Raw genomic sequence first — 12,836 nt, forward strand, 5'->3', positions numbered from 1 at the left:
TCACAGAACATGATGTCATATTCTGCTACATATCAGATCAGTCACAGAACATGTCACATTCTGCTACATATCAGGTGTGTTGCAGAATATGTTACATTCTGTTACATATCAGGTCAGTCACAGAACATGTCATATACTGCTACTTATCAGGCCAGTCACAGAATGTCATATTCTGCTACATATCAGGTCAGTCACAGAACATGTCGTATTCTGCTACATATCAGGTCAGTCACAGAACATGATGTCATATTCTGCTACATATCAGGTCAGCCACAGAACATGATGTCATATTCTGCTACATATCAGGTCAGCCACAGAACATGATATCTGCTACATGTCAGGTCAGTCACAGAATATGTCATATTCTGCTACATATCAGGTCAGTCACATAACATGATGTCGTATTCTGCTACATATCAGTCCCACAACATGTCATATTCTGCTATGTAAAAACTAGCACTTGATTTAGATACAGAGAGTTAAGAGATTTTAATACTGAAAGTACAGAAAGTGGAAAGCATGATTTACACCGATAGGCTACATGGACTACCTTTGTTCTTTGTGTCTTGCAGATTACTTACAGGGGCTTAGAAGGAGTCTTGTAACACACTTTTATTTGAACACCTGGATCTAAGACATACAATGAGCAAATCTAACACAAAATCAGTAGCTTACTGATGAAAAAGGACATGAATAATAGAAATAAGGACACATTCATTATCGAATGACTGCCAAAACTTACATATGACTTAGTGCTTGCAGTGAATCTAGGCTCTTCACTAACAGGATACCTTATGGAGGCAACAACAAATATGAAAATGTGATAATGGTACTGAAACATTTCAATGGCCAGCAAGTCATAACATTGAAAACAAAACCTACAAACCAAAATAATTTGAATGAAGACAGTTTTATGTTTTATTATGGAGGAGGATCACTACTCTATCTATGTATTAATGATGACATGAGTAGTACACAATAATACCCAGGGGTTAAAATACATGTTTATGTAGCATAAACTTCAGTGCTGTTGAGTGACATCACACTAAGGTTGCCAACTTTTGCTGTGGTTAAAACCGGACAGTAGCCACATACCCCAGCACCTCCCCTAATTCCATGTATCCTCTTCCAATTTCCCTACCCTCTCCACTCACATCCACGCCCATTTTGTACATTGTATCATAATTTGTCACATGAGGGGAGATGAGATGGCTTATTTTTTTCTGATAGCATTGCGGTACTGATGAGTGTCTTTTAAAACAACAGTTCAAAGTCTGAATTTTAACAAACACCAGTATTCTGTTTGTTTTGTTAAAGAGAATACTGGAGTTTGTATAGTGTTTTCCAGACTACCAAACAATTGTTCTGAATTTCAGATATTCCTGAAAAAAATCCAGACAGTTGGCAAGGCTACCTCATACTTGTACAGCAACTCAATGATCAGCTGGCACCATCCACAGAGTTTACACACACACACACACACACACACACACACACACACACACACACACACACACACACACACACACACACACACACACACACACACTGACAAATAATTCGGAGTAACCTAACTGTCTACTGCATGTCTTTGAGATATGGCAGGAAACAGAAATACCCAGAAATATTCTCACATAAACACAGGAAAGGCATTCATACTCAAGTCAGAAGTTCTTTGCAGAAAAGCAGATCTGTAACTAATAAACTCAAGCAAAACATCTTTGAAAATGATATACCGACAACATTTTCGTTATTAAGAAACAAATTCAGTATGACATATGCTGGACAGAAGTAACAACAAATTCTAAAGGAAAAAAAACTTGTATTAGTTATGTTGTTAATACCATTATTAAATATATTTTCTTATGAATGACCAGCAAATCTCATGGTATCTATGAATCTGTCTTTTCTGCTAGCATAGACAACAGGTTGAATGAATAATGACTTTTAATGAACAATAAAAAAATGCCCTGTTTTTCAAAGATTATAACTCTTCTGTTAGATAGAACATTTAATATATTAACAATATATTAGGTCTAATTGGTCTGCCAATCTCTCTCAACTCCCACTATGTCGGCATTTTTACCTTAGCTACAACACCTGCCCCCCCCCCCCTTTTCTTTTCTTCTCTTTCTGTCTCCTTCGGCCTCACTACACTTACAAAGAACATGACATTTACTTATATTTATGACAGGCCTAGACTCATCTCATCCAAACTGTGCTGCTAACATGAAACTTAATTTCTGAATCTCCAACTCCCCCAAATTTCACTACATTTTAACTGAGTGCCATGTCTACATGTTCTGAATTACATGTTCCTGATTACTGCTCATATCCTCCACAAAAACTATTGTACTAAAAACTATTATGTTAGCCACATGTATGTTTTTAAGGTATTATGTAGATGTACATTGTAAGGATGTTTTTGACCATGTTGTATGTGAAGATGTTTTTGACCTTGTTGTATGTTGTATGTTTAAGTTAACTATGCACTGTAAAAATTTAAATCTGTTTATGGAGTTTCTGATATGTCTATATGTGGAGCTTTTCTCCCCAGGCCTTGGCTGCAAATGGGTTCTGCGACCCAGTCAGACGATCCCGGTAAACATATGTGAAATAAATAAATAAATAAATAAATAAATAAACAAATAAATAAGTAATATAAAAATTTGAAAAAAGAAGCCGGCAAGACGATAAACCTCAGCAGATGCACCAATTCCAGACACAGTGATGTTGATAAACTGCAAGTTAAAATTTATTTTAAGCTCAACAATAATAGGCTTTTCGTCAGTGTCCCACACCAACCTCATCAGAAAAACAAACAACACATTCCAACTTACACCTTAATAAAAGGCTCATAAATCACATGACTACTTAGCAATTAAGCCAATACATTCACAACACCTGCTCAAACCCTTCCCTGAGAACTCAACCTTACTAAACAAGCAGTAAAAGGAATATCCATACTTTTGTAAGCCATGCTAAAATAGATAAAAAATAGATGAAATTAATGGATACAATCTACAAAAATAAATACAATAAAATTACCTAACCAAACTTCTTAATTTTAATATACAAGAAATAGATAACATTCCATTTAAGCCTGGATAGTGATAAGCTTCTAGTTTTAGCTGCCAAATTAATTCCTTCTTTCTAAAAGTAACATATCTGGACCCCCACCTATTGGAAGGAACTACCCGATCAATGACTGAAAAAGTAAATTCATGACCCGGGTATTCCTAACATGCCTGGCAAGTGCATTCTCCATCTTCTCTTTTTTGATGGCATAAAGGTGTTCATAAAGGCGTTCCTGAAGTTTCCTATCAGTTGAATTTGTACTCTTCCATCCCTCATTCCATAGCGGTAGAATGGATTGAAGCTATCATGACCATTAAACAGGCACCTGCTGGGGACATTCTGATGGTGAGGGAGTTATTGTACATCATACTGACCTGCAATTTTTTCTCCTTTAACAATCATTGGTTCCACCAATTAATAGGGGTCCCTATGGGGACTCCTTGTGGGGCCAGCATTGCCAATTTGGTGATGACTTACTGGGAGAGAGTGTTTGTTTTCCCTAATCCTATCATTCAGGAGAAAAACCTGCTTTACACTAGATTATTGGATGATATTTTCATCATCCTACAGGGGGAGAGGGAAGTGACTGAGACACTTTTAGATAGTTTTAATACCTCCACCAGTTTTTTGAAATTCACATTCAATTTCTCTAAGGAGAGGATCTCTTATTTAGATGTGGAGTTATTTAAGGATATCCCTCTAGACTGTTTTACTGCCAACATTCATCGTATAGTAACTTTTTCTAACAGTTATTTACATTTTGAGAGCAGTCACCCCTTCCATCAGAAGAGGTCGATAGTAAAGGGGCAGTTGGTGAGGGTGGCGAGGATGGTGTCTAAGTTCAGCGACTTCCTTGAAGAATGTGATTTTATTCATGGCCTTTTTTTGAACAGGGGATACCCGGACCATCTCATATCTGAATTGGTCAAGAAAGTTTGTGGTAAGAGGAAGAATGGGTTCTACGTACCAATTTTGGGTAATAATGTAACACCCCAGAACCCCAAGCCATCCCATATGCAAGCCCATGTGAATTACCTTTCCAGTTTTATTACAACTTTCAGTGTTGATGCAGGGGATATTTCCTCCATCATAAAGAAAATTTGGAGTATTTTACGATTAGACATGCAAGGTAACTCACAGTTTGAGAACACACCCAAGGTGGTGTTTAGGAGGGGGTTGAATCTGAAGAGTAGTCTACAGATGAGATCGAACCATGCCCAGGTTAGGGGGATGTACAAATGCAATATGTGTAAATACTGTAGGTTTATTAAAGCAGGGACCTATTTTAGTATTGGGGAGACCAAATACCCCATCAGGGGTAGATTTAGCTGTATCAGTTCACATGTGGTATATTTGGCTAGGTGCTCTTCATGCCCGGTGTTTTATACAGGAAAAACTGATAGGAAACTTCAGGAACGCATTTATGAACACCTTCATGCCATCAAAAAAGAGAAGATGGAGAATGCACTTGCCAGGCATGTTAGGAATACCCGAGTCATGAATTTACTTTTTCAGTCATTGATCAGGTAGTTCCTTCCAATAGGGGGGGGGTCCAGATATGTTACTTTTAGAACAAAAGGAATTAATTTGGCAGCTAAAACTAGAAGCTTATCATTATCCAGGCTTAAATGGAATGTTATCTATTTCTTGTATTTTAAAATTAAGAAGTTTGGTTATGTAATTTTATTGTATTTATTTTTGTAGATTGTATCCATTAATTTCTTCATCTATTTTTTATCTATTTTAGCATGGCTTACAAAAGTATGGATATTCCTTTTACTGCTTGTTTAGTAAGGTTGAGTTCTCAGTGAAGGGTTTGAGCAGGTGCTGTGAATGTATTGAATTAATTGCTAAGTAGTCATGTGATTTATGAGCCTTTTATTAAGGTGTAAGTTGGAATGTGTTGTTTGTTTTTCTGATGAAGTTGGTGTGGGACACTGATGAAAAACCTATTATTGTTGAGCTTAAAATAAATTTTAACTTGCAGTTTATCAACATCACAATGTCTGGAATTGGTGCATCTGCTGAGGTTTATCGTCTTGCCGGCTTCTTTTTTCAAGTTTGGTCTGTTTTGCGGTATTTAGTTTTTTTTTTTGAAGTAATATAAAAATACCAGCTTAAAGAGAGCAAAGTCTTGTATGGGATTGTAAACATGCTGTGTCTCAGATTACTTTCTAGAAATTCTACACTGGTAATCAAAGAAACAAACATACACATTTAGAGGTAGTGGGGAACTACACTGTCCCTTTTTGTAGTTAAATAAATACACATTTTGACAAGATAATTTTAATTAACCAGTCTTAATGCCATTTTAGATTATTATGTTCTTTTATATTTCTTATAAAACAATTTGAAATATAGTTTACCTGTTGCAGGTTACATTAATACCTTATTACCATCATTCAGTGGTATTTATTATTACAAATGGCCAATGTTAATAAGACTGAAATAGTAATACAGCAAATAAAAAATAACTTAAACATTTACCTGCTCTCCTGGCTCTCCCATGTCACCCTAAAAGGAAAAACAAGTTTAAGAAGCATTTTAGCATTTTATAATCAATATATTAGTGGCCATTTATATTTGTAGAATGAAAATGACATATTAGTTCCTTTTTAGATTCATGTTATTAACATAAACTGTAACTTTGTATTAATTACCATGATCTGAAAGGCAACAAAAATATTTTAAACATTTTAAACAATGTACATGATACTCCCCTCTTCCTGCTGGTTTCTTGGCAGAACACATGATAAAGGCTACTGAAAATATGACTGTCTCTGACTGACTTTGTTCATGTATGCAGCTAACCCTATTTCACTGCTCTGAGCCACAACTTTCACCCGCTCTTCTCTTTCTACCCCAGAGCTTATACACGTTACAGTCCAAAAGCTTAGTGAATATCAAAGGTTTAATGTTAGCCAAAAATAATGGGTGGACAAAGGCCCAAAATCAGGGACAGATTTTAAATATTTCTCTTACAAACTTAGAAAGTTGCTAGAATAACATGTTTTGTATTATCGTGTGTTTTTTGGAGGATGTGAATTCTGAAATTCAAATGTCTGTCATTATCTAATGGTTTAAATCATCAGTGAAGTGCCAGAAAACTACAAATTTCATGATGAACAAACTAAAAAATAGGAATCAAAAATCTGGACATTTGTGAAATTTTGAACAGGTGAGAGGTATGCTAACAACCTTTTACAGAAGTAATGGTAACTTCAAGTTTGAAAAAATGTTCTCTCATTCAGTGAAGCATTGCCCCATTATCTTCTCACCCTTCATCCTCATGTTTACAACTTTCAGCCTCCTCTCCTTTGGGTGCTTAGGGTCCATAATATGTGCTTTATGTCTCTCATTTCCTCACTCCTTTACTACTGACAGTTCTTCAGAAAGTATATTCTCAGACTATTGAATATTGTGGATTATTTTGCTCAATATAAGAACCTCCAAAATTCATTTGATGCAGTCTCTTGAAGATAATAATGGGAATTATAACCTCTAAAACAACCTTACATTCTGAGCCAACTTCAAAGACAAAAGAACTGGTACAGTTCAAATTCAGTTGAAATATGCCATTGTGTATTTCACAACTTTAAAATTAATATAATTTTTATATAAAAATACATATTCTTTTTAAGAACTTCAAAATCTAAATTAGTAAGTTAGTTGCCTGTTTGGATAAATGTATCTTTCAAAGTTCTATTCCTTAGATGTTAATCCTCATAAGTGAGGAAGTTCTCAGTGCTACATTGTTCTGCCACATTGAAGCTGCTGGTGGTTTCATTAATGCAGCTTGTATCTCATGGACTTTTAACTAACTTTTTGGCTGTGTTCCTTTTCAACTTATTGCTTAAGAGACTTCAGGAAGCCTCTACACTGAGCATATTTAAAGCCCTTTAGTACTCTGTTATTTAACTTTCCATTTTGGCCACTGCATTTTTCATTGTTTGCTTGTTTTATTTATGGTTGCTTTATTTATGCTGCTGTTACAGCACTGAAATAAAACTATGCACGCAATATATTTATGTTTTTGATAACATTTATATATGTTACTCTGAAGAAAACTCAAGAGAGCCTGTTTTATTTTAAACTGATTGTTTCACGAATGTTAAACTTTTTTCTAGTTTTAATGGCCATTCTGTTCTTATTGACTGCACCTAAACATTCCTTACTCCCTATATTGCTTCCAGATGTTTGGTACAAAAATATCAGAACAAGACATCTCAGTAATGAGTCTATGCAGTGAATTGTCTTTCAGGCCAAGGCACCTCAATATCAAGTGACAGAAAACTTCCTTGTTAAGCAAAAATACATAATGAATGTATAGGATACTTGCCTCAAAAGCAATCACAGCTTATTCCAGATAAATTCTGGACATACACTGCATTCTTTACCCCTTAAAAAGTGTTATACCCATCCTAATGGAGACTTGCATGTCAATGTCAGCTTCCTGTAAAAGACAGCACTCAATGCCCATGTATAAAATGCCAAATGTCAGTTCCCCATCAGAGTTCTTAGAAAAACATACAGGAAATCATACTTGGATACTCATGTGCAAAACATATATTTTCAAGTTAATATCTCCACTATTGTAAAATAAAGAAGCCTCACAAGCTGCTTTTCAAAAAGTTCAAGATTTCATAAAGTATGTTTTAATTGTGGTAGCATCAGCATTAAACTCAAATCCCCTTCTAACATTTGCAGCTGGACTCTTGACTTCTTTAGTCTTACTGTTAAATGTCATTGTTATCTGGGCATATTTATCAGTTTCATTAATTTCCACTTCTAATAAAATGTTATTCAAATACTTTTGGTCACAGTTGAGAAAGCATACATTTGTGGATTGGAATCTAGACTGTACATCACATCTAGTCAACCTGTATTAAGTTTTAACCAAATTTACCTACATCTTTTCAGGATATGCACTTTAAGTATAAATACCTACTGCTTTCATAGTCCATCTTATAATGTCTTGTTATCTATGTTTAAGTAAAACCTGCTGACATGGTTTTAGGCTACCCATTTGACTGGCAGAAAGAAATCAGTCAGCTGACTTAGGTTTATATATTCATTCCTGCCTTTATTGGATTACAGACATATCCTCATACTAAATAACTAAAAGTGCTATTACAATGATAATTTTCTCAGAAAATTTAGTCATATGTTCACACACAGTCACTAAAATTCCACATAATTTAAAGCAAGACAGCTGGAAGTGCTACAACACTATGTCGAAGGACAGGAAATGGTAATGCTATTCTATTCCCTAACAGAGGCCAAGGTCAAAGAATAATCCTACCTTTTCTCCTTTCTCCACTTGAATTTCTACTGTTCCAGATCCACTTTCTTCTTTCATTCCAGGCAGTAATGTGGTAGTGTAAGTACTGTCTTCTCTTTCATAGTATGTGCTACTCAAACCTAGATAGCAAATTAGAAGATTTGTTTGTGTGCATAAAATGGTAGCATGTGCTCTAAATGCAATAGTTATGAACCAATAAATTATACATTATGCACCAAGGAACACACTCTCCTTTTAATTAACAGTATTATAATGTACTGGAATAAAATTGTTGTATATGATACACAAAATACACAATATTAGTCCCACAAACCTGAAAGAGCTGTTGAGTTCTTAATGTCTCTACTTGGTTCTTCAGATTATTCTGCATGAGGATGCTAGTTGTTCCAAAGGTCTGTTTCAAATCCTCAGACTCCATCTGTCACGTACTAGATGGAAATTCTTAGGATCATAGGATTGTACGATCATAGGAAGTTACTAGGCTATTATCAATAAGGCCATTATAAGCCTAGCCAAGAGTTTAGCCCATGTTTTAACAAGTCAGGCACCCATAGAATGCTTCCAGGATACCCTTTTAATAACGTAATCAATCATCCACCCTCTATCTTAACACAGCTTCTGTTAATCAAAATGTACAAGTCAGTTGATGCAGCTCACTTCTCACCTATTCTAGGCATGTTTAAAACAAAAAAACAGCAGGACAACACCAGCATGGTGACACATTTTATGAACAGGAATATGCTGTTTTGCCTTCATAAAATAACACAGAGGAATCCCCTATGACACCAAATGTACCTGCACAGAGATTTATGGATTCTGTAAACACAAAACTCTCTGGACCAGATAGTCGTTATACCAACTAGGGGTGCAACCATACTGGATTTGGTTCTCACTAATATGAGAGGGTGCTGCACACCCCCTAGTTTAATGTCTTCCCTAGTAAGGTCAGACCACAAAATGGTCTCCTTTGAAGTAAAAATAAAACCTGGACTCCCTGCTAAACCTGTAATATTCAGGAACTATTAGAAGGCACACCTCCTGCTATTAAGTGATACTCTGACAAAATTTCAAGTACCCATAAACCCTGAGAACACTGCTGCCTATGCAGAACTGTTTACAGTACCCTATACAAGCATGTTAATAGCCGCTTCGACCAGGAGGAAGTACAGAACTAACTCAAAAACAAGCCAACCTGGTGAAATCACAACCACAAAGCATTCTTTAGCTATGTCCACAACCCCAAAGCCAATACACAGTTCTGTGCAGAGCTCATTGTAAATGGAGCCACCTATACTGAGCCAGAAGATATAGAAAACCTCCTGACTGATAAATTCAGCTCCAACTTTACCCCTCTCCCCTTCAACCTTTCCTCAAGAAATACCATCAAATATAACTCCCCCTACTATCACTAGGGAACAGGTCTTTTATGCTCTCTCTAAGACCAAAATCACTGCATCAATGGGTCCAGACAATTTCCCAGGATGCCTTCTAAATAGCATAAAACATGACCTATCAGTGCCTCTGAAATTACTATTTAACCATAGCCTCCAAACTGGCTTTGTGCCTCATGAATGGAGAACGGCAACAGTCATCCCTCTGCACAAAGGTGGGCCATCTACAGACCCTGGAAACTATAGACCCATAAGTCTCACTAGTCTTATATGTAAAGCCATGGAAAGAATTATCATGGAGATGATCAATAGAGATATACTAAACCTCCAGACACTGGACCCAACTTGGTTTTGTTTTGTAAAGGGCAGATCATGCCTACTCAACCTGGTGGGTTTCTTTGAGAAGGTAACCGAAGCAATGGATGAGGGAAAAATGGTTCACACTGCCTACCTTGACCTGGCCAACGCATTTCACACAATACCCCACTCAACATTTTTGACAAACTCAAGAGGTTAGGTACAAACTCATATGTCACCTAGTGGATAGCCAACTGGCTCACAAACAGGACCCAGGAAGTTAGAATTGGGGAGTACACCTCTACAAAGTGGCCAGTCACAAGTGGAGTCCCTCAGGGATCTGTCCTTGGACTGCTCATTTTTGGCATTTACTTCCAAGAAGTCAAGGCCAATGTCAGTGGTCTCTGGCTAACTAAATTTGCAGATGACTGCAAATTAGGAGCTGTCATTGAATCACACACTGACACAAATGCTCTCCAAGAGGGGCTGACACAGACAAACAACTGGTGTCAGAGCCATGGACTAAAACTAAATGCCAAGAAATGGATAATAGTATCCTTTGGGAAGTCATCTATCCCTGGTAACTATCATACTGAAAAAACACCCTTTAGAGCTGACCCAATAGTCAGGGATTTAGGGACACACATAGTAATCTGGCCTTTGACCATCATATGTGCAGTAGTGAGGAAATCATTCCATGTTGCGCAACTTATAAACAAAGGTATGACATCTAAGTCCAAGGATGTCATTGTTCCACTGTACTCAGCATTCATCAGACCTATCATTGAGTACAATGCCACTTTTTGTATGCATCTAACCAGGCATATCCAACAATTGGAATGTCCAAAGAGGTTTCTCACTAAAAGAATACAGGGTGTAAGTAAATGTCCTATGCAGACCGCCTGAAAGCCCTATCCCAGTATTCTATCTCTCCTACAGGCTTTTTAGGGGAGATTTATGCCTGGCATACAGGCATTGTCAGACCCCACTCTGTTGGACCTCCTGCATACCCACAAGACAAACACCAAAAGAATTACCCATTCTAAGGACTTAAATGTTGCCTGTGATATAAATAGGACCTACTGGAGATACAGGTACGTATCCCAGAGAAGTACAGTTGTGTACACTTACTATAAATGTAGATGTTCAAGTGTATTCACTGTTGCAGTCATTACATTTGGGTAATTCTGCTGGCAGGTTGCCCTCAGTCGGCCCGAATTCCAAAGTCTTGGGTCCTGCATCGGCTGCTGTCACCCCTTCCCTGACGTCAGGTCGTCAGGGGTATAAAAGATGCAGCCGACACCATTTTCTTCAGTTTTTATTGCCCCAGATGTCAGGTGCCCCCAAAAGGGTAGGCTAGGTATATATATAAAACATACATGCAGCAAAATAAACTTTACCTTCATCTACAAGCAAATACACCACATAGGTTGTATAGATCAGTGAAGTAAAGATAAGTTCCAGCAGAAATAAGGGGGATGGCGGGTGGGTAACCTGGACTGCAACAGTGAATACACTTGAACATCTACATTTATGGTAAGTGTACACAACTGTACTATGTTCTTCATGTTTCACTGTTGCAGTCATTACATTTGGGTAGAGTCCCAAAGCTATGGTTGGGGGGCTGGAGCTAAACAATATTAGGAGTGGCTATGAGGCCCTGCAGAACTGCAGTGGCAAAGCCTGCTCTAGATTTAGAGTAAAGTGACAGATTGTAATGCTTTGCAAAGGTGTGCACTAAACTCCAAGCAGCAGCCTCTAAAATGTCTTTGGTTGGTACTCCCCTGAGAAAGGCTGCCGAAGTGGCTGCCGCTCTGGTTGAATGTGGCCTAATGCCCTTAGGCACTGGCTTGCCATGCTGAGAGTAGCAGAAACAAATGCAGTGACCTATCCACTTTGAAATAGTCTGCTTGGAGATAGCCCTTCCTTGTGATTCTGCAGCATATGCCACTAGTAGTTGTTCTGTCTTTCTGAAAACTTTAGTTTTGTCCAAATAGAATCTAAGTTATCTGTGTACGTCCAAAGAATGCAGAATTTTCTCCCCCTTGTTCTGTGGATTTGGATAAAATGTTGGCAAATGAATAGTTTGGTTAAGGGCTACACTGGACACCACCTTAGGCATAAATGTAGGGTTTATCCTCAGAGATACCCTGTCTGGATAAAAAAATTATAAAAGGTTCCACAGCTATGAGAGCCTGTAGCTCTGACACTCGTCTTGCAGAAATTATTGCCAGGAGCAGAGCAGTTTTCCAAGATAATAACTTTATATCCGCAGTAGCAGCTGGCTCAAAAGGAGGTAGGGTGAGTTTTTCCAATACATAATTGAGGTCCCATGCAGGCATTGGCGGTCTCCTTGGAGGCCTTAAATTTTTGGCTCCTCTGAGGTACTGCCTTAATAAAGGATGTGAAAAGAGTGGTGGCTCTGTATTGTAATGAGCCGAAATGGCAGAGGCATGAATTTTAATTGATGAAAAAGATAGGCCTTTGTCCAGCATCTCAGTTAAGTAGTGCAAAATCTGAGGAATATTTGGTACAGCTGTGTCAATTACTTGAGCTTGGTTCCAAGCACAAAATCTCTTTCATTTTCCAGCATAGGATTTTCTAGTACTAGGCCTTCTGGCTTCCAAAATGACATCCATCACAGCTTTACTGAGAGGTGTGCTTTGTATGGCTACATTATCCGCCATGCTGCCAGGTTTAGAGTCCTGAGTTGGCTGTGCAGAATCTGATTGTTTTGTTGGGACAGTAGGTGAGGTATCTGAGGTAAG

General features: G+C 37.5%; 1 protein-coding gene across 4 annotated transcripts in view; it reads right to left on the reverse strand.

Annotated features, from left to right (window-relative positions):
- The window catches only part of LOC122796547 (collagen alpha-1(XV) chain-like), a 1,635,928-nt gene that overhangs the window by 815,956 nt on the left and 807,136 nt on the right, over positions 1-12,836 (reverse strand). For all 4 annotated transcript variants that reach the window (XM_044065114.1, XM_044065113.1, XM_044065111.1 and 1 more), the window contains 2 exons: positions 8,381-8,499; positions 5,566-5,592 (listed from right to left, as the gene is read on the reverse strand). In XM_044065114.1, the coding sequence (XP_043921049.1) occupies positions 5,566-5,592; positions 8,381-8,499 (146 nt within the window). The remainder of the gene's footprint in view (positions 1-5,565; positions 5,593-8,380; positions 8,500-12,836) is intronic.

The sequence above is a fragment of the Protopterus annectens genome, chromosome 3.part0 (genome assembly GCF_019279795.1).
Source record: "Protopterus annectens isolate FY-2018-M chromosome 3.part0, PAN1.0, whole genome shotgun sequence".
NCBI lineage: Eukaryota > Metazoa > Chordata > Ceratodontiformes > Protopteridae > Protopterus > Protopterus annectens.